This window comes from Odocoileus virginianus, chromosome 19 (assembly GCF_023699985.2).
Source record: "Odocoileus virginianus isolate 20LAN1187 ecotype Illinois chromosome 19, Ovbor_1.2, whole genome shotgun sequence".
NCBI lineage: Eukaryota > Metazoa > Chordata > Mammalia > Artiodactyla > Cervidae > Odocoileus > Odocoileus virginianus.
The window spans coordinates 57057880-57081437 of NC_069692.1; the positions used below are offsets into that span (position 1 = coordinate 57057880).

General features: G+C 37.0%; 1 protein-coding gene across 5 annotated transcripts in view; it reads right to left on the reverse strand.

Moving 5' to 3' along the window:
* The window catches only part of PHF3 (PHD finger protein 3), a 95957-nt gene that overhangs the window by 68747 nt on the left and 3652 nt on the right, over nucleotides 1–23558 (reverse strand). For 3 of the 5 annotated variants that reach the window (XM_070450227.1, XM_020883641.2, XM_020883639.2), the window contains exon 2: nucleotides 13768–14036. The exons of 1 other annotated variant lie outside the window; for it this stretch is intronic. In XM_070450227.1, the coding sequence (XP_070306328.1) occupies nucleotides 13768–14011 (244 nt within the window). In that variant the 5' untranslated portion in view covers nucleotides 14012–14036. Of the gene's footprint in view, nucleotides 1–13767; nucleotides 14037–23558 lie in introns of those variants that run through there. One more of the 5 variants, XM_070450228.1, reaches the window with a different exon arrangement.

The following is a 23558-nucleotide window of genomic DNA, read 5'->3' on the forward strand; positions in this document are numbered from 1 at the left end:
AGCAGTATTTTAGGGAAGAAGAAATCACAAAGGATAGTACCAACAACAGTAGCTCCAGTCCAGAAATCATCTCAGAACATTCTCAACTAAAGCAAACAACATAAGTATGAAAAAGTACAAGTGGCAGAAGTAGAAAGTACAGGGCTAAAGCGATTCAAACAGAATCTAGGCAATGCTCATGGTGACAATGGCCACAAAGGATTCTGCAATCCTGCCTGACTGGAAGAAAACTGCAAGAATAATAACTGGAACTAAAGGGGTTAGAAGTCTATGAATTTCACTCAACAAGTTGCCAGTTTAACCATAGACTATAAAGTGATCTTCACTTACATCTGAAATTAGGCTTCTCCTATTTACGTGTTAAGAGAATCCAAAATCATTTTCTGAGAAAAATCTTGACTCTGTCCTCCTCTCTACAGGGAGGGCAGAGCAGCCTCCTCCTATTCACAAAGATGTCACTATCAATGCCTTTAAATTTTCACATGCACTTAGCTGGCAAAAAAGAAGGGGGAAGGTGAGAGATAACTGCATTCCCAACAGTTCTCAGAGAAGATGAGTTATCAATATACTCAGAAATCTGATGTTGAGAATGATATCCAAGATGAGCTGTCTGAAAAAATAACCTAATACCTAACCTACAACTAGGTCAGACCACTCTATTAGTCCCTATAATTCTACTGGGATACACATTGAGGGATACCACAAGAAAAGGTCCTATGTTCACTGAAAATATGTTAAGGATTTTCTTTTATTATATCACATCACAATAGAACTGTGAATGAAATGTCTAATTTTAATATCAGAAATAACTTCCCTTTCCCTGGGCACTGGATTTGTTTTTACCTACACTGTTCTCCTCTTCAACAACTTTGAAAAATCTGAGAGCCAAAGCAGTGTCCCACCTACTTTATTTACTACTTTAATCTCTGGTCTCACAACAGAGCCCTACTGCTCTCCTTTCAATTGTACTCTTTTTCTTTTTATTCCAGTTAAAATATTTACTGAATATCTACTACCACCTCCTTTGATCTTTTAACGGAAACTTAAACAACAAAAAAGAAAATGTCTTCTAATTTTTCTAGTCTTAATCTTAAGAGCATTCATGTACTTGAAGGCAGGAAGAAACTCTATTCCAGTTCAAGTACTATGCCTTATTATAAATTTGGGAAATTACTTAACTACCTCAAAATCTCAGTTTATTCAGCTATAAAATGGGGCTAATTCTACTTTTCTATATCAAAGACATTAACACTGGCAAAGTACTTTTATACAGTACCTGGCACATTAACATCCACAAGGTATTAACAATTTTATCAACTTCCTTTATATATAATCCCAGAGAGAAAACACCTGGGGACCATGTAAGCAGACTCTGCCTGCAAACTCCCTATGAAACTACATTCCCAAAAATCTTGAGATTAAAACTAGCTTCATGACAACACATATAAACTAACTATATAAGTTCAAAGAATATCATGTTCTGAATCAAATTGATTATGCCAAGTACTCAGACATTTAGTGAAGTGCCAGGCTAAATGTTACCATGAAGGTATTTTCACATGAGATTTAAAACAACAGAGTTTCAGTGAAGCAGATTATTGTATATAATGTGGGTTAAGTTCAGTTGCTCAGTCTTGTCCAACAATTTCTGACCCCATGAACGGCAGCACGCCACGCCTCCCTGTCCTTCACCAACTCCCATAGTTTACTCAAACTCATGCCATCCAACCAACTCATTCTCTGTTGTCCCTTCTTCTCCCGCCTTCAATCTTTCCCAGCATCAAAGTCTTTTCAAACAAGTCAGTTCTTTCCATCAGGTGGCCAAAGTATTGGGAGTTTTAACTTCAGCATCAGTCTTTCCAATGAACACCCAGGACTCATTTCCTTTAGGATGGACTGGATGGATCTCCTTGCAGTCCAAGGGACTCTCGAGAGTCTTCTCCAATACCACAGTTCAAACGCATTAATTCCTCACCGCTCAGCTTTCTTTATAGTCCAACACTCATATCCATACATGACTATTGGAAAAACCATAGCTTTGATGGACCTTTGATGGCAAAGTAATGTCTCTGCTTTTTAATATGCTGTCTAGGTTCATTGCAGCTTTTCTTCCAAGAAGCAAGCGTCCTTTAATTTCATGGCTGCAGTCACCATCTGCAGTGATTTTGTAGCCTTAAAAAATGAAGTCTGTCACCATTTCCACATCAATTTGCCATGAAGTGATGGGACTAGTTGCCATATTGGTCTTCTGAATGTTGAATTTTAAGCCAACTTTTTCACTCTCCTCTTTCACTTTCATCAACAGGCTCTTAGTTCTTCTTCGCTTCCTGACATAAGTGTGGTGTCATCTGCACATTTGAGATTATTCATATTTCTCCCAGCAATCATGATTTCAGCTTGTGCTTCATCCAGCCCGGCATTTCTCATGATGTACTCTGCATATAAGTTAAATAAGCAGGGTGACAATATACAGCCTTGATGTACTCCTTTCCCAATTTGGAACCAGTCTGTTGTTCCCTGTCCACTTCTAACTGTTGCTTCCTGACCTGCATACAGATTTCTCAGGAGGCAGGTCAGGTAGTCTGGTATTCCCATCTCTTTTAAGAATTTTCCACAGTTGATTGTGATCCACACAGTCAAAACCTTTGTCACAGACAATAAAGCGAAAGTAGATGTTTTTCTGGAACTCTCTTGCTTTTTCAACGATCCAACGGATGTTGGCAATTTGATCTCTGGTTCCTCTGCCTTTTCCAAATCCAGCTTGAACATCTAGACGTGCACAGTTCACGTACTGTTGAAGCCTGGCTTGGAGAATTTTCTAGTGAGTGACATGAATGCAACTGTGCAGTAGTTTTGAGCATTTCTTGGCATTGCCCTTTTTTGGGATTGGAAAGAAAACAGATCTTTTTCAGTCCTGTGGCCACTGCTGAGTTCTCCAAATTTGCTGGCATAGTGGGTGCAGCACTTTCACAGCATCATGTGGATCTGACATAGCTCAACTGGAATTCCATCACCTCTACTAGCTTTGTTCATAGTGATGCTTCCTAACGCCCACTTGACTTTGCATTTCAGGATGCCTGGCTCTAGGTGAGTGATCACACCATTATGAAGATATTGAAGATCATTTTTGTGCAGTTCTTCTGTGTATTCTTGCCACCTCTTCTTAGTATCTTCTGCTTCTGTTAGGTCCATACCATTTGTCCTTTATTGTGCCCATCTTTGCATGAAATGTTCCCTTGGTATCTTTGATTTTCTTGAAGAGATCTCTAGTTTTTCCCATTCTATTGTTTTCTGCTATTTCTTTGCATTGTTCACGGAGGAAAGCTTTCTTATCTCCTCTTGCTATTCTTTGGCACTCTGCATTCAAATGGGCATATCTTTCCTTTTCTCCCTTGCCTTTTGCTTCTCTTCTTTTCATAGGTGTTTTTAAGGCCTCCTCAGACAACCAGTTTGCCTTTTTGCATTTCTTTTTTTGGGGGGATGGTCTTGATCTCTGTCTCCTGTACAGTATCACAAACCTTCATCCATAGTTCTTCAGGCACTCTGTCTATCAGATCTAATCCCTTGAATCTATTTCTCACTTCCACTGTATAGGTGTAAGGGATTTGATGTAGGTCACACCTGAACGGTCTAGTGGATTTCCCTACTTTCTTCACTTTAAGTCTGAATTTGGCAATAAGGAGTTCATGATCTGAGCCACAGTCAGCTCCTGGTCTTGTTTTTGCTGACTGTATAGAGCTTCTGCATCTTTGGCTGCAAAGAATATAATCAATCTGATTTCTGTGTTGACCATCTGGTGATGTCCATGTGTAGAGTCTTCACTTGTGTTGGTGGAAGAAGGTGTTTTCTATGACCAGTGCGTTCTCTTGGCAAAACTTTGTTAGCCTTTGCCCTGCTTCATTCTGTACACAAGGCCATATTTGCCTGTTACTCCAGGTATCTCTTGACTTCCTACTTTTGCATTCCAGTCCCATATAATGAAAATGACATCTTTTTGGGGTGTTAGTTCTAGAAGTGGGTGGGCCTCATCAAATCAGCTGAAGGCCTTAAGAGAAAAAAGGTAGAGGTTCCCCAAATAGGAGGGAATTTTGTCTCCAAACAGCTTCAGACTCAAGCTGCAACATCAGTTTTTCCCTGGGTGTCCAGTCTACCCTGCAGGTGTGGGGCTCACTAGCCTCTACAATTATACAAAATATTCTTAAGATAAACAAGTCTCAATTAGTCAAGCAAGCAATCTCATGTGCTCTCCATATACACACATCCCATTTTCTCTGTAAAATCTGACAAGAGGTAGCAGAGACTTGCAAATTCTGAGAAGTCTGTTAATAGGTTTATTACTAACAAAACTAGCAATATAACTTATAGGTTAAGAAATTTTGAACGGAAGGGAACAAATGCCAACTGATGACAGAACAAACAAACAACAGTGTAAAATTCAACACTGACAAAAGCTAGAAAGCAATGCACAGGATTCCGAAATTCATTAATAATTACTGGGTATCAGAAATTTTATATCCATTATGGAATGATAGAGGATATTGACAGTGAGTTAGACCAGAAATAAGGAATTAACTTAAGGACTGAATATTGAGAGGTCAACTTCATGCCTTCCCTGACATCAGCACCCAGTAAAGCCAATGGCCAAGCACTGAACTCCAATCAAGGAAATCTCTTCTTAGCCCTAAACTGAAAGTGAAAGAACAAGCTGCAGGAAACAAGACCACAACCTCCTCATAATAAGGAGCTTCACTCCCTGACATTCAAAGATTATTCAAAATAACCATATCATTACCCAGTTAAAGCCCACTTACCCCACAGCAAAATTTAACATTAATTTTCTATTTCCTCCCATTTTAAACAACAAGCAACCAAAAATAATCATTTAGGGGAAGTCTGCAACACTATAGGAAACATCAAAATAAACAAATAGAAAAAACGAACTCAGACTATAAAGAAACTCTTACTATATACCTATCCCTGGAGAAGGAAAGGACAACCCACTCCAGTATTCTCCTTAGGGTCACAAAGAGTCAGACATGACTGAGGCGACTTAGCACAGATACACGCACTATACACCTATACAACAGAGCACTTTTTAAAAATGGTACAGATAAAGAGAACAGTTTTCAGAAACTGTAACTGTCAAAATTAAATATTCAAAGAGATGGATAGTGAATCTCTAAAAAGACATAAAGCAAAACGATGGAAAAAATGAAAGAAAGAGATAAGAAAAATGGGCAATTAATCCAAAAGGGCCAACACCTACTAGAAGTTTGCAGAAAAAAATAGTAGAAAACTTCCCAGAACTAAAGGGATCACTCTTCAAATGAAAAGGCCCACCAAGTGCCAGCAAAAATAGATCAAAGACTAAACACCAAAAGATAAGAACATCCTAAAGAAGATCTGAAAGCTGGCACAGACTGTGGCTCAGATCATGAACTCCTTATTGCAACATTCAGACTTAAGTGAAGAAAGTAGGGAAATCCACTAGACCATTCAGGTATGAATGAATCCCTAACAATTATACAGTGGAAGTGACAAATAGATTTAAGCGATTAGATATGACAGAGTGCCTGAAGAACTATGGATGAAGGTTTGTGACATTGTACAGGAAGCAGTGAACAAGACCATCCCCAAGAAAAAGAAATGCAAAAAGGCAAAATGGTTCTCTGAGGAGGCCTTAAAAACACCTATGAAAAGAAGAGAAGCAAAAGGCAAGGGAGAAAAGGAAAGATATACCCATTTGAATGCAGAGTTCCAAAGAAGAGCAAGGAGAGACAAGAAAGCCTTCCTCAGTGATCAGTGCAAAGAAATAGAGGAAAACAACAGAAAGGGAAAAACTAGAGATCTCTTCAAGAAAATTAGATACCAAGGGAACATTTCATGAAAACATGGGCTCAATAAAGGACAGAAATGGTAGGGACCTAACAGAAGCAGAAGATATTAAGAAGAGGTGGCAAGAATACACAGAAGAACTGTACAAAAAAGATCTTCACAACCCAGATAATCACAATGGTGTGATCACTCACCTACAGCCAGACATCCTGGAATGTGAAGTCAAGTGGGCCTTAGGAAGCATCACTATGAACAAAGCTAGTGGAGGTGATGGAACTCCAGCTGAGCATTTCAAATCCTAAAACATGATGCTGTCAAAGTGCTGCACTCATTATGCCAGCAAATTTGGAAAACTCAGCAGTGGCCACAGGACTGAAAAACGTCAGTTTTCATTCCAATCCCAAAGAAAGGCAATGCTCAAACTATTGCATGACTGCGCTCATCTCACACTAGCAAAGTAATGCTCAAAATTCTCCAAAACAGGCTTCAACAGTATGTGAACCGTGCACTTCCAGATGTCCAAGATGGATTTAGAAAAGGCAGAGGAACCAGAGATCAAATTGCCAACATCCGTTGGATCGTTGAAAAAGCAAGAGAGTTCCAGAAAAACATCTACTTTTGATTTATTGTCTGTGACAAAGGTTTTGACTGTGTGGATCACAATCAACTGTGGAAAATTCTTAAAAGAGATGGGAATACCAGACCACCTGACCTGCCTCCTGAGAAATCTGTATGCAGGTCAGGAAGCAACAGTTAGAAGTGGACAGGGAACAACAGACTGGTTCCAAATTGGGAAAGGAGTACATCAAGGCTGTATATTGTCACCCTGCTTATTTAACTTATATGCAGAGTACATCATGAGAAATGCCGGGCTGGATGAAGCACAAGCTGGAATCATGATTGCCGGGAGAAATATGAATAACCTCAAATGTGCAGATGACACCACACTTATGTCAGAAAGCGGAGAAGAACTAAAGACCCTCTTGATGAAAGTGAAAGAGGAGAGTGAAAAAGTTGGCTTAAAGCTCAATATTCAGAAAACTAAGATGATGGCATCTGGTCCCATCACTTCATGGAAAATAGATGGGGAAACAATGGAAACAGTGACAGACTTCATTTTTTAAGGCTGCAAAATCATTGCAGATGGTGACTGCAGCCATGAAATTAAAGGACGCTTGCTACTTGGAAGAAAAGCTACAACCAATCTAGACAGCATATTAAAAAGCAGAGACATTATTTGCCAACAAAAGTCCATCTAGTCAAATCTATGGTTTTTCCAGTAGCCATGTTTGGATGTGAGAGTGGACTTAAAAAAAAGCCGAGCACCGAAGAACTGATGCTTTTGAACTGTGGTATTAGAGAAGACTCTTGAGAGTCCCTTGAATGCAAGGAGATCCAACCAGTCAAGGAAATCAGTCCTGAATATTCATTGAAGGACTGATGCTGAAGCTGAAACTCCAATACTTTGGCCACCTGATGAAAAGAACTGATTCATTGGAAAAGACCCTGATGCTGGGAAAGATTGAAGATGAAGAAGGGGACGACAGAAGATGAGATAGTTGGATGGCATCACTGATTCAATGAACGAGAGTTTGAGTAAACTCCGGGAGTTGGTGATGGACAGGGAGGCCTGGCATGCTGCAGTCCATGCGGTCATGAAGAGTTACACACAACTCAGCGACTAAACTGAAAGCAGGGTAGGGTACAGAGAAAGTCACCTAACAAAGCAACAAGTCTCATACAAACCCAAGCAACCAACCCATCAGGAATACCAGTTACAAAATTTTAAGGAAACTGATATTCGTTTCTCTAAAGGCAAATTATTAGTCAAGTGTAATATTATTAGAAAGGTACTAAGGATGTCATTAAGTAAAGAGGGCATAGCTAAAAAAAATTGACATCCAGGAGAACAAGAGCTTCACTCAAGGAGAGCAGAGACACTCGGGGATGACAGATGTACAAGCCTGGACCACAGCAAACGCAGACAGAACAGGACAGTGACAGAGGGCGCTGGGAGCAGGAAGTTTCAGTAAACTCAGAAGTATGCCCAGGATCGTGGGTAAAGAAGTCTGTTGTATAACAGTTCAGAAATGCAAGCTAAAAAATAATAATACTGGAACTTCCCTGGTAGTCCAGTGTTAAAGAATTCACCTGCCAATCCCTAGTCTGGGAAGATTCCACGCCCCTCGGGGCAACTAAGCCAGCACACCCCCAACTGCTGACCTCTGTCCTAGATTCTGAAAGCTGCAACTAAGGAGCCTGAGAGCCCTGACTGAAGCCCCCACCCAGGAGCCCGTGCTCCGCGCCAGGGAAACCACCGCAAAGAGCAGCCTGCGGACGGCCGCAGAGCCCCCTCACCGCAACCAGAGAAAGCCTGTGTGCAGCACTGAAGACCCAGGACAGCCAGAAACTAAAAATAACACCACCACAGAGCAAATTTTAAGTAAGAGAGGAAAGGAAGAAACTGAAAGATATTAGGAATACAGTGATGAATACATGATTAATTTTATTCCACATTTTAAACTTACAAGACAGAAAATTAAATGCTCAGTCAGTGTAAAGTAAAATTAAAGTATGTTCTGCTTTATACTACATCAAATTAAGAAAAGCAAAAGTCAACTGAATCAAATAGAGGTGAAACAGAAAGGCCACAAAATATACTAACTAAAACCGTAAACTGGAAAACTCTGGTTGGGCCAAAAATTTCCTCTCTTCATTTTCTGAATTTAGAAACTGGCGTTTTAATGTTTGTGTTAAAGGGCTTATTTGTTTTATCTGAGTTCAATTCTGTTATTTTGGTAGTAAGGATGACTTGCGGCAATGATTAATGAAAAATACATGTTTGTGAAGAATCAACAATCTATTTAAAATGTCTAAATTGAATACAGTGAGGGCATAAGAAATAAGATGGAAAGAAACAGTGAATTAAGAGCAATGAAAGGTGCTTACATAAAAGTAGTTATCACTATGCTTTTCAAGTTGTATTTCAAATAATTTAAAGAATCAATGAAATACATTAAGCCTACAAGTAAGATTTAGTATTAAACATAATTTAATTTTTAATAAGAAATAACAGGCACTTTATGTGGAGACAGACAATGACAGAGGACTCTGGGAGGACACTGGTCATGAAAGGTCACCTAACAGAAACTCTATGGTACAAAATTCCCCAATGAAAGACCTGGGCCAAGGGGGTCACACCCAGCAAACGCATAAATCCCATAACCCCAGGGAACCTATCATTCTATCTTGAGGGAATCGCAAGTTCTCCCTTTCAGCCAATCAAACTCTGCCCCCTCTCTTTCCCATTATTCGTAAAATAGTCAAATCTCTTGTCCAAGTGACAAACTTTCAAAAATCTATGGCTGCTGTTTGGTCCTACTGTTTCCACTTCCCAGTATTTTCTCTTCTCCACTGATTGTACAAAATGTTTGCCTCTCTTTCGTTTGTTCTCCCAACAGCGTTAGTAGTAAAGAACCACCCCCTGTCAATGCAGGTAGACATAAAGAGATGTGGGTTCGATCTCTGAGTTGGGTAGATCCCCTGGAGGAGGGCACGGGCAGCCCACTCCAGTATCCTTGCCTGGAGAATCCGACAGACAGAGGATCCTAACGGGCTACAGCCCATGGGGTCCAAAGAGTCAGGCATGACTCAGCACGCATACACATCCGACTTTCACTGAAACCCCTCTAACTCAAAACATGTAATATTAATCATCAATCTCACAGAAAAAAATCTCTATTCTTAAAGGCTATGAATGTTCTTACAAGGTTGATCAGTTACTCTTTACTAACATTCAACTAAAGGGTATACACTTTTTCTTAACCAATATACTGTCATTTCATTTGCATAGCTGCTTTACACGTACTAAATTTGTATTTTATTGTTCAAGTGTAGCTCTCAAAAATAAGATCAGTGGCAAAGAGATATTCACTAAAGCACAGAAGTTAAAAAAAAAAAAATCAATGAACACTACTATTCAGAATAATAAAATTAGTGGGAAAAAAACCCCAGTGCAAATATGTAATGAATGCATATGTGAAGTTGGATCTGCAAATGTAATAAATTGGCACCGTCTGCTGCCCCGACATACAAAGTACAAATAAGGAAAACAAAACTATCTGACAACCGAATCTTACTGAAACACGGGTCCATCGTGTTTAGTTCAATGTACTGACTGGAAATGTTGTCCAAGAGTAGCATGAAGTCATAAACAGCTGTAAATACCTTTCAAACAAATCTGTGATACAAAAGAACAATCATCTTTTCAGAACAAGTACCATAAATTTTTTAATATTACACAGATGAATTCTGCCTTTAACGATGAAGGAGCCCACAGAACTATGTTTAAAAGTTAAAAATCTGTGTGCTTAAAAAAAAAAAAAAAAGGCCCAAATCACACTACTGCTGAGAAGCTTGTAAAACTAGTCTTAACATGTATTAACAATACTTTGCTCAGAAGAAAAGTAGCACAAGCTAAAATTCTTATTAAACAACTCAATGTCATAAATTACCAGTGGCATTCTTGATAGGAAACAATTATCACATATGTATGGTAGCAGAAATTTACAATTAAAAAAACTAATACAATATGAATTTCTTTACAACTGAAAAAACACCTAACCACACGATATGAATCAACTCTTGGTAAGCTACTGAATTCAACAACTGTTTGATGCTTTTAATCTCCAAAAACCATGCTACATTAGGGACTTTTTTTTTTTTTTAATTCAGTGAATGATGGTTTTGGTTTCACTAAAGGATGCAATAGCTACAAGCACTAACTAAATGAAAGGCTGCTCTGAATAGCCATGCTACCTACAGTATATCCCTCCTCCTCCTGTTCTCAAGGAAATAAATCTAATTGCAGCCAATGAACATTTCTCTTCTACCACATAAAGAAATGGTTTCATAAATACAAGATTTGTTTCACACTTATGAGTCATGGCTGTTTGTAAAGTAAGAGATGAAATTAACAATTCTTTATTACACTGACAATGTCAGTTTTTCAAATAGCACTTCAATGATTTTTGATACATTCCTAATGTAGTATATTTAACCAATATAGTCAGTATTCTGAACGCATTACTTGGGAAAATATTACTTTTAAAGATAACAGGAATTTTTAAGAATACAGATAATTGGTTTGATCATCAAGATCAAATACTTTCCAAATTTAAAGGGTTTCCTCAATTATTAGACTATTTTTTTAAATTTATTACCAGGCAAATCTAAAAACCATACGCAAACAGTACATTTACATAAATACGTTTAGAGTCAAAAGCATCCAAAAGAGGATCAGAAATCTACTGGTTATCTCTCAAGATTAAACAGTGAGCATCCTAACTCTGAGCATCTGACAGCACTAAAGATGATCCTCCATGTGTCCTTCCTATTTTTATAATTGTTAGAGTTTCTCTAGGATTCCTGGAACTATAATGAAAAATTTATATAAGAAATACAATGGAAGACATTCAACAATCGCTCTTTTAATGACTACAGCAACCAACCTATGTCAGCATAGGAGAACAAAACAGCAGTTATTGTTTGCTATCTTTTGCACTGTTAAAACCAAGGATACAAAATAACCATAATCTATAACTCTCGATGGCCTGAGAAATACTAAAGAGCCATTATCCTGCAAAGCTTTAGTCAAGACAATTAGTAAAAACCTAGACAGCCAGGTACAAACATCTGGGTAAGAACTTTATCCTTTTGAGTTTATATCAAAATGCTGAAGCAGTCTGTGAAACTAAAGTTACAATAGGGTGTCACTAAATAGTTTACAAAAAAAATTTTTTTTAATGTTTTCCACTTTGCTATCATTAGAAAATATGTTGGCCTTTTACTGAACCAAATATCCCAAAGGACCAAAGAAATTTTGAAATAATCCAAGATAAATCCACTGCTTTGTGGCACAATAAAATCTAAGCAATCCTACAAGAAGCTTTATAATCTTAAAATTTCCCACACATATTTCCTTACATATCTTGAAAGTGTATGGATACATACCACACATATTAACACAGTTTTGCTTTAAAACCAAGATAAATAATCATAGCAAACAAATTTAAAACAGGAAAATTTAGAAAATATTTCCATTTGTAGGTTCTTAATTAAAAAGTTAAAAGTTTACAATCAAATTGTAAACCATTATTAACCAGAACTCAAAAAAATTTAAGTTTTTGAATATAGAGTTCTAAGTCTTCTATCAGCAAAAGAAATATCCAGCCAAAGAGACTTTTCATTAAAAAAAAAAACAAAAACTTTTCACATCAACAGAAATTTAAAAAAAAAAAGACTGTAAGTAGGAACACCAGTATTACTCAGGGACTAAAAAATAAATTTGCCAGTTCCAGGCCTAACAGAACATCCTTAAGGGTAACTGTACTTCTAGTAATAAGCAGATAAGTATTCAATAATCTTTCTTCCTGAAATCAGACTAAGCTGTGAAACTTTGTACATATAACCAGTGTCAAAAGTGCTTGACAATAATTAGATATACTATACTGACACAGGAACAATGCATACATAAAACAAAATTTTATAAGCTTTAAAACATTTAGAATACAATGACAACAAAAAACAATGTAAACCTATGCAATAACACAACACAATGTATATAATTCAGAGATACACCATTATTAGCAAGCAATTCAAAAGACTTCAGTATTAAAGTTGTTAAAATGAAAGATTCTTAGAAGCCAAAGTGTTGAGTCAGAGTAATCTGACAAACTTACTAATGAATAGCAGGCCACCTAATCCAAACTTTTAAGTATTCTTATATCAAAACATTAGGTAGGAAATTTTAAAAAGGTAATGAAAATTACTGAAAAACTGTAGTGCATAAGTCTTGAGTCATTGATAAACAGAACACTACCACATAAACCTGAACTAAAAGCCTAACCTCTCCATGTGAAGCGGCTTTTCCTTTGTCTAATTTTTAGCGTACAGAATAGCTAATTGCTCCAAAGTTTGTTGCAATATTTTCTCTGCTTTATTAAAAAAAATCCTACATATTTTTCCAAATAGTAATATGACCTCTGAAGTAATCTCTTATTAAGAATTTGATTAGCAGTACAGAAAGTTACCCTCTGAAAGTTACTTTCAGTTACTTCAACTATAGACCTGAAAGAAGTGTCATCTGTCCAGTGGCAATATAATGCAAGCCACATAAGTAGTTTTAAATTTTCAAGGAATCACTAAAAAAAAAAAAAAAAAACTAAAAACAGGTGAAATTAATTTTAACAAATATTTTATTTAACCAAAAATACGCAAAATATCATCTCAACATGTAATCTACATTTTTAAAACTTGATGAAACATTTTACAATCTTTTATTCACAATGAATGTTTAAAATAAAATGTGCAATTTCCAGCACGTCTCAACTAAGAGAGACTCATTTCAAATGGTTAAGTGGATAGTGGTTGCTATGCTGGACAGCACAGGGCTAGAGATCTTTCTCTGGTTTTTGAGATATTACACAAGTACAAAATACTAAAAGACTTGAAACGGGAACACACAATAAGAGCTACGATGGGCACAGGGAAAGGTCAACTCAGCCACTTCCCTTGACTCCAACAGACTTAGGATGACATCACGGCGCAAGTGATGAGGCAATCGCTATCTGCTAGGAGTCCCAATTTATACCTGTTGTCATGATGCAATTATTAACAGCACCCCCTGTGATTCTCAAAAAAGGCATCCCATTCTAGATGATAAACTACACGGTTACCCTATCTATATCCACAACATCCTCAAAGATAACTCCACATTCTTTGGAAGAAAATTTAAATTCTAATTCTGTTGACTAGAAAAGGAGCTCTAAATCCAAAGGAAAGAATCCTAAATGTACTACCCTCATCAAAAAAAAACTGCTGAAAATTCCTTTTATTTTAAATTGCAGACTAAAAAAAAAAAGTAAAAATTACCTGTTGAACAAGGCATCTGGAAATTGGGATCATTGCTATCCAAAACAGGCAAACAGAACTGGTTACTTGCAGATCCTAGCATAGGATCCTTATCGCTGAGCATGTTCTTCAGCGAGTCCTCTAAGACATTTTGACTTGTACTAAAATCCTCACAGACTTCATTCTCCAGGTTGGATCCTAGAAATAGGGCATCATCTAAGTGTTCAGTAGGAATTAAATGATTAAATGTATCAACTATATCCATGAAGACTTCTGTGTGTCTTTCAGCCCTATAGAAAGACAAAAAAAATACCATAAGAAATAAAGCTATCAACTGATAATCACCTAAAACCAAATTATTTTAATAGTTTTGAGTCTATGAACACACTTAGGTTATTTCTAAATTGTTGTAAAAAAATCCTCACTGCTTTTAGAATATACATTTGGACATGTAGAACGAATCTTTGCTAAACAATGTTTCTCCATCATGCATGTAGAATTTCATTTTAACAGACCCTATTAAAGGTTCACTTAATTAATTTTAGGAAAAAACACTATGTATAAATAGTCCATTAACTTGACACATTTGAAAGAATTACATGGTTTAACTCATAAAAACCATATGCTTTTAACCACACTCTCTTCATAAATTAAGACTCAGACACTGCTTATTAGTAAAAGTCATATAAAAGAACTAAAATCAAATTATTTAAAGTACTGTCCCATATTTATTAAAACTGTAAACACCCTTGCTTTATTTACAATGCATTTAAATTATTTTAAGAAACACAAAAAAAATTTTTGTGGGACAACAAGAAAAAAATGGAAAGAAACTATTAATTAAATCCAACAAATCAAAACTCAAAAAAACTACACACACGCAGGCACAGATGTGCACATACACACACTTGGAGAGAGCATCCCTTTTAAGATAAAATAAATGTCAAGAAAAAAATGTATCAGAGATCTGTATTTGTCTTAGTGAGCTATGGGGGGTTTATACAGGTATCAAGGTAATCCCCTATTCAAACTGTACCAAGGCATTGCTCAAAAAGGTCATTTCAAGCTCTAGAGGAACCTTAATTATCAAAAGCTGAATTATTACTGGTTTCAGAGAATAATGAACTAATAATGTATTTTGGGTGACAGAGAAGAGTCAACTAAATAAGATCTAGTAATACTGAATTAGCTAGAAAATTCCACTAATTAACCTACAACATCTTGGATTTCAAAATTCCAAACATTAGCTCCAATTCTACCAAACTTTCCTCAAACTGTCCTTGAATTCTTTATCCTATAAAAATGAGAAGAGGAAGTTCAAATACACTCTACAACTTACTGGGTATATATTATATGCTGCTAAACATTTTACCTACATTTTTAATTCACTTATTCCCAGTGATAATAACAACAGACTCTATTAATATCCTAGTTTTGTAAACAAAAGGCATTTAAACATGTTCCCTGAAGTCAGAGCTAAACATCCAAACCTAGGTTTTAAGGCTATATAGCCCACTGTTGTAACTCTAACCCTTTCATATTGGTAGAAAGGCAGCCTTTTACAAAGGTAGAAACTGGCTGGATTTGACACATTAAAGGTTCTTCTTTTAAAAACATTTTCCAACAAATCAGTAGTTGCCTAGGGCCTTGGATAAGAGAGGGACTGACTGCAAATAACAGGAATGTATTTTGAAGGATGATGAAAATGTCCTGAAATTTGACTGTACATATATCCTGAAATTTGACTGAGTACATATACCCATCAAAGTTCACCAACCTGTTCATTTTAAATGGATGCAGTTTCACTGCAACTCAATTTAAAATTTAAAGGAAAGGAAAAAAATTGCCTCTTACAAAAGTTGATCCTTTTCTAAATATAAGATTTCAGTAACTCTTCTCAAATTTTGTAAATTATTTACACTGAAATATTAACAAAGCACCAAAGCAAAATGTTAAATATTTTACTGATTATCTTACATGCATTCTCTAATTACAACATTTAGAGAAAACTGAGCTACATAGTGATGAAAAGTCAGGGACAGTTTTAAATCCTTGAAGCTACCTGATCTCAGTACCTAAGAAAGGTTCAATTATCATACATCCCCAATACTTCCACTAATATATCTTTAGATTCCAAAGAAATTGTAATATAGTAAATTTCTGATAATTAAAAATAATTTACAAAAATGTTACTAAATGTTTACAAAATTAGCTAGAACTACCAACAAATTTGTTTAACTGAATATGCTAGAATCCAAAGTTAATCACAAGCCAAAACAAACCCCTCTTCAGAGTGGCATTCCAGGTGAAACAAAGAAAAAAAGGCAATTCCACTTCAAGAAACAAACAGTTACCTTTCTTTATAATATAATATGTTGAATCTACTAACTATGCACTCATTCCCAAAGCAACACAAGTTTGGGAAATTCTACAAATTTCACCCAACGTCAGTCTTTGTTGCACCAACTTCTGATCATGTGCATTTTGGAGACATTCATGACATTCAGAAGGTACAGTTATATGGCTCGAAATCACCGAGCTACACAGAAGACCAACCAACCATTCTAAACAAGCAATATTTTTTTTCAGTGATACTACTATTGAACCATCCCAAAGTCTTTTACTAAAAAGTGCCTTCAGAACCTCAGGCATAGTTGCTTTTTATTTTTTTAATTGAGACATGGTTGCCTTACAATGGTGTATCACCTTCTGCTGTATAACGAAGCAAATCAGCCGTATATACACATATATCCCCTCCTCCCTCCTGGACCCGGATCCCAGCCCCCCATCCCATCCCTCTAGGTCACCACAAAGCACCGCGCTGAGCTCCCAGCACTACAGAGCAGGTTTCCACTAGCTATCTATTGTACACATGCAGTTTCAACAGCAGACAATATTTAGTCTTTAAAGATCAACTTAGAAAAAAAAGTAAAGCACACTGTATGTAAGATGAGTGAACCTAATTCTCCAATTTTTTTTTTTTTTTGACAAAACTAGTATGACTTATAACGTATGTTGCCCTGGATTAAATAAGCAGATTAGGAAAACAGTGTAAAAAGTCGAGAAAGACCAGTATAGCAAAGTTACATTTCTTTAATATCTTTATTCAGCAAGTGATCACTAAGCAGTTACCACTGTACAAGACACGCTGAATGTGCCAAGGCAACTGGAGATCTTACAAGACAAAATATGGTATAAAGCACCCCAAACTTATGGGTCCAAAGTAGACAATTTCAAGAAGTGTTTTGTGCAATTGTTATAAACTGATAAGACTGAATTTTCATAAGTTGTTCCAACAGGCTTTGGAGCCAACTCAAATAATGCCAAAAAATCACAGTATACAGACATATGGCAAGATTGTCTTGAAAGTAACACTGATTGGAAGTATAAATCATTTTTTTTTAAATCAGTTTTATGTATCAAGTACACAGTATCAAAAATAAAAACTCTCCATGCTAAGTTGTAAAACAAATTTTAGCCAACTGTAGAAATATTAACTTACTTAACACAAATATCCTAATCTACTAAATGCAATGTGGTATCCTGATCTAGATCATGGAACAGAAAAAAAGAGAGCAGTGGAAAAACTGGTGAAATCAGAATCAAATCTGGAATTCAGTTAATAGTAATGTTAATCTCTAGTTATGATTAAAAAAAAATAGCATTAGGACTTCCCGAGTGGTCCAATGGTTAAGAATCCACCTTTCAGTGCAGGGGACAGGGTTTGATCCCTGGTCAGGGAACTCAGATGTCACAGGCCTCGGGACAACAAAGCTCCAGGTTGCAACTAAGCCGGAGAGCAACAGGGAAACTGGAGCACTGCAACTAAGACCCAACGCAGTCAAACAAACACTAAAGAAAAAAAAAGACACTCGCATTATGTCGGGAACAGTCAGGAAAACCAGATTCTACACCATGTTTGCAACTTTTCTATAAATCTAAAACTACTCCAAAATAAGGTCAAAAAAAAAAAGAACACTAACCTAAAATACAATGTCCTGAAATACCTAGCCATGCAGATAGACAAAGATAAATGATCCAATTAAAGAAAAATTTAAGAGATGATTCGGTGTCCTTTTTATCATAATTAAACAAACTGCTTGATTTAAAACAAATTTCTGGGAATTCCTTTTTCTCCACAGAGCCTCAGTGGTAAAGACTCCGCCTGTAATGCAGGAGACTTAAGTGCAATTCCTGGGTGGGGAAGATCCCCTGGAGAAGGAATTGGCAACTCACTCCATTATTTCGCTAGGAAAATCCCATGAACAGAGGAGCCTGGGAGGCTACAGTCTGGGGGGTTGCAAAGAGTCAGACACAACTGAGCAACTGAGCACACACACCAGACCAGTTTTTAGACTCTGAGGGTTCACTGCTGAAGGCCTGGGGTTCAATCCCTGGTAGAGGAACTAAGATCCCACAAGCCACGCAGTGCAGCCAAAAAATAAATAAATAGACAAATTCCTGTTTCTTACACTGAAACTGTACTTAAATGCATCTTTATATTTGGCATCATAAAGTTAATAATTAAAACATAACAAACCTATCTAGGATGTATTTTAAGATGCTAATGAAATGTATTTATGCAATTAAATTGATAATATTAACTAGGAAATACATATATATTAAAATCAGAAACTACTTCTGGGGGTTCACAGTCACACCCCAAATATGACAAGATGCATAAGTCAGAGACTTGAATAATTTCTTAATTCAAAATTATTCCTTTACTCACATATTCATCAAGCACCTACTATAAAGTGCTATCATAAGTATACCAGTGAAACAAACCCTATTCTCAAATTCAAGGAACTTATGATGTAAAATGAAGTACAGACATATAAACAAATATGACAACAGGCAAACATCACAACAAAATATGAAAGTGTCAAACTGAAGGGCTCAGATGGTACCACTGCTAAGTCACTTCAGTCGTGTCTGACTCTGTGTGACCCCATAGATGGCAGCCCACCAGGCTACCCAGTCCCTGGGATTCTCCAGGCAAGATCAATGAAGTGGGTTGCCATTTCCTTCTCCAATGCATGAAAGTGAAAAGCGAAAGGGAAGTCACTCAGTAATGTCCGACTCTTCAGCGACCCCATGGACTGCAGCCCACTAGGCTCCTCCGTCCATGGGATTTTCCAGGCAAGAGCACTGGAGTGGGCTGCCATTGCCTTCTCCGCAGATGGTACCACAGAGCAAGGTAAAATCCATGGGGCCAAGAAAGGCTAAGTAGGCGATGTGAGCTGGGCCCTAATGGTCCAGGGGCTACTTCAAACAGATGAACAACAGGTGCTGACTGTGAAAGGTAGAGTTTGGTCCTAATGGAAGATTGAGAAAAACTCAGAATACAACCAAAAATAAGTATTAGTACTAACATGCCGAATCTGAGTCCAAAGATATTTTCCACTTGTTTCATCTGTAACAGAGAATTACAGTGCAGCCAAATTTTGTTTACAGTGATAAAACCAACATATATTGTTTTCTGAGTGTTTCCTGCACACACAAAATGCAAAAAGATTTAAAAAGTATCAACAGGGAAAAAAATTACACTTCTACCAAAATCCCCTATAAATTAAGAGTGAATTAAAACTACCCCCAAACTCTCAGAAACATCCTCAAAATAAAACTATGTGTTTTATCACATTTTCTTTAAAAAAAAATCACACACACATACACATAGTAAGCTTAACAATAAATCACTAAAGCTATTAAAGTCGTGTGTGTGTGCGTGTGCACATAAGAATGTAGAGGAGGGGACAAACATATATCAGGACATTATAAAATCTATGAAGAATAATTAAACACTGTAATAGTGGTGAGAAGAGAAAGGCCTACTATGTATGACAGTAAATGAACAGCTTGCTAACAAGGGCAACATGTGAGCCAAAACTCAAAATGAAGGAGTGATCCAAACATAAATGGGGAACAACAATTCAAGTAAAGACTTAAATGCAAAGGCTCTGGGCTCCTTCCAATCCCTACAGCACAGTTTAAATTAAGCTGTCAATTCACCAAGCATGCTCACTATTAGCAAATTTCTAACAGGTAGTAATAGGAGCAGTAAGAAAAAATAAAAGTACCACTACTAAAACAATGATAAAATATAAAACTTAATGTGGTCTGGTCGACAGTGCTCCACATCATCAGTTCTCCAGCGGAGGTAATTATGCCTCTCCAGAGGGTATTTGGCCATGTAAGGAGACATTTTTGGTCAATAAAACTGGAGGGCACACATGATACTGGCAGCTAGTAAACATACTACACTGCATTTAGGAAAGCCCCATTATAAAGAACTAGCCAGCCAAAAAACAGTGCTGAGGTTAAGAAATCCTGCTCTACACTTAATTTAATCCTCTCGACAATGCTATGTTATAATCCTGATTATACAGAAATAAATAAAATTGGGATCAGAGAGATTAAATTACTTGCTATAGTCAGTGGTGGAGCTGAAATTTGAATCCCAAACGTTTCATTCAAGAGTCAATACATTTAACCACTACCTAGTATTATCTCTTCACAGTTAAATTCATTGACTATTATGTGCCAGGCAACAAGCTAACTTAAATATATAATGTCTTTAAACTTCACAGCCACACAGTTTGGTGAGCTAAAGTTTAGCCGAGTTACACCCAATATTACAGAATAAGTAACAGAACTCAAAACCGTCTCTGACACAAAGGTCAGTTCTTCACCACCATTAATACAACAATGTTAAAGAAGAATAAGTTATCCTTTCAGGACAGAGTCAAGAAAAATCACTAAATGGTTAATATATGGTGTATGACATAATTCTAAAAAGTACATTTGTACAAAGCAATGAAACCTCATCACCTGCTCTACAAGCCCATTTCAAATTCTGGTTCAGTTTCTTTAGTTAGAATCTATGAGCAAGACTACCTTAAAAAAAAAAAAAAAAAAAAAGGAGGATCATAACTTTGTTACTGAATTTACCAGGTAAAAAGAATATTTAAGAATCCAAGATGACTGCCATACTAAGACCAAAGAACTGACAACCTAGAAAAAGAACCCTCAAGCTGAAACTGGCAAAAGCAGAATTACTTAGCCCTCAGTGAGATAGTTACCTTTAAAATTTACAACTATGATGCCCCATTGTCATTATCAGAAGCATCAGTACTTTGGATTAACCACAGAAATAGTACAAGTAGCTCATCATCAAAACTAATGGCAGTCCAAGTTAACACGTACTTCACGTGTACTATGTGAGGCCCTAGGCTAACTGTACTGCATGAGTATCTCACTACTCTCTCACAACTCTGAGAAACAGAGTAGATGTGATTACTCTATTTTGCTAATGAGCAAACTCAGGCCTAGACCATTATTTAGGTCAATTCACCAAGCATGCTCACTATAAGCAAATTTCTAACAGGCGGTAATAGTAGCAGTAAGAAAAAATAGAAGTACCACTACTAAAACAATGATAAAATATAAAACTTGTCCTGGTCACGTACCCAGGACAGGTGTTCCTCAAAGATACTGCAGTGTAATTCTGAGACAACCACAGTAAAGTGATATTGTACACAATGAAGTAAGCCACAACAATTCTTTGGTTTCTCAATGCGTATAAAAGTTATATTTATACTCTGCTGTAGTCTACTATGTATACAATAGCACTATGTCTAAAAACACAACGTACAAATCTTAATTAAAAATAACTTATTGCTAGGAAATGCATCATCTGAACCTTCAGCAAGCTGTAATCTTTTTGCAGATGGAGGGTCCTTCCTCGATGCTGGTGGCTGCTGAAGGCTGGCTGCTGCAAGACAACAATGAAGTCTGATACACCGATTGGCTCCTCCTTCCACAATTCCTCTGTAACATGATGTGCTTATTGACAGCACGTTACCTACTATAGAACTTCTTCCAAATTTGGAGTTAGTCTTCTCAAACCCTGCAGCTGGTTTATCAATTAAGTTAATGTAATACCTAAATCCTGTATTGTCATTTCAATCTATACAGCATCTTCACCAGGAGTAGATTTCTTCTCAAAAATCCACTGACTTTGCTCATTCATAAGGAATATGGATGAAGCAACACCTCCTCCATTTAAATTTTATCACAGGGTTGCAGCAATTCAGTCCCATGTTCAGGCTCCACTTCTAATTTTAGTTCTTTTGCTATTGCCACCACATCTGCAGTTACTTCCTCCACTGAAATTTTGAAACCCTCCAAGCTATCCACGAGGACTGGATCAACTTCTTCCAAACTCCTCTGAATGTCGATATGACTTTGCCCAGATCCCTTAGAGGAATCAGTATCTATGGCAGCTACAGCCTTACAAAAGGTATTTCTCAAAAATAAGACCTCAAAGTCGAAGTGATTCCATGATCCATGGACTGCAGAACGGATGTTGTTGTGAGCAGGCATGAAAATCATTCATCCCCTCTCCATCTTCACCAGAGTTCTTGGATTACAAGGTGCACTGACCAGGTCGATGAGCAGTGACCTTTAGCAACCTTTTTCTGAGCAACAGGATACCAGTGGGCTTAAAATATTCAGTAAACCATGCTGTAAACAGATGTGCTGTCATCCAGGTTTTGTGGTTCCATTTACAGAGCACAGGCAGAGTAGATTTAATGTAATTTTTAAGGACCCTAGGATTTTTAGAATGAGCACTGGCTTCGACTTGAAGTCACCAGCTGCATTAGTCTCTTAACTGGAGAACCAGCCTGTCCTTTAAAACCAGGCACTGATTTCTCTTCAGGTATGAATATCCAGGACGGCATCTTCTTCCAACAGAAGGCTGTTTTGACTAAACTGAAAATCTGTTGTTCAGGGTAGCCACCTTCATGATTATCTTAGCTAGATCCTTTGGAAAACTTGCTGCAGCTTTCACATCAGTATGCGCTACTTCACACATTTGTACTTTTATGTTATGGAGACAGTTCCTTTCCTCAAACCTCATGAACCAACCTCTCCTAGCTCCAAGTTTTCTTCTGTGTCTCCCCACCTCTCTCAGCCTTCAAAGAATAGAAGAGAGTTAAGGCCTGCTCCAAATTAAGACTTTGGCTTAAGAGGATGTTGTGTTTGGTTTGATTATCCACACCACTAAAACCTTCTCTGTATCAGCAATAAGGTCGTTTCACTTTCTTCATTCATATGTTCACTGGAGCTACACATTTAACTTTCTTCAAGAACTTTTTCTTTGCATCCACAACTCAGCTAACCGTTTGGCACAAGAGGCCTACTTTGGAAGATATCTTGGCTTTCAGCATGCCTTCCTCATTAACCTCAGTCATTTCTAACTTTTGATTTCAAGTGAGAGACATGGACTCTTCACTCGGAAACTTAAGAGGTCATGGCAGGGTTATTAACTGGCCTACTTTCAATATTATAGCATCTCAATGACTAGGGAGGCCCAAGGAGAGGGAGAAAAACAGGGAACAGCCAGTCAGTGGAGGCATCAGAATATACACAACATTTACAATTAAGTTCACTATCTCATCAGGGTTGTGGTTTGTAGTAACCCAAAATAACAACAGTAACATCAACACCAATCACAGAGAAACAACACAATAATAACAAAAAGTTTAAAATATTGTGAGAATTAACAAAACGTGATATAGAAGACTCAAAGTGAGCAAATGCTGCTTAAAAAAAACTGGCAGCAAGACTTGCTCCATACATGATTGCCACAACCTTCAATTTGTTTGGAAAAAAAAAAAAAAACCTGCAGGGTCTGCAAAGCACAATAAAAGAGGTATGTCTCTATTCCCAAACTGGAATCCAGGCAGCAAGATTCCTGAGCCTACACTTTTAACCCACTATACTTTATGAAGTCTATGCGCATGACA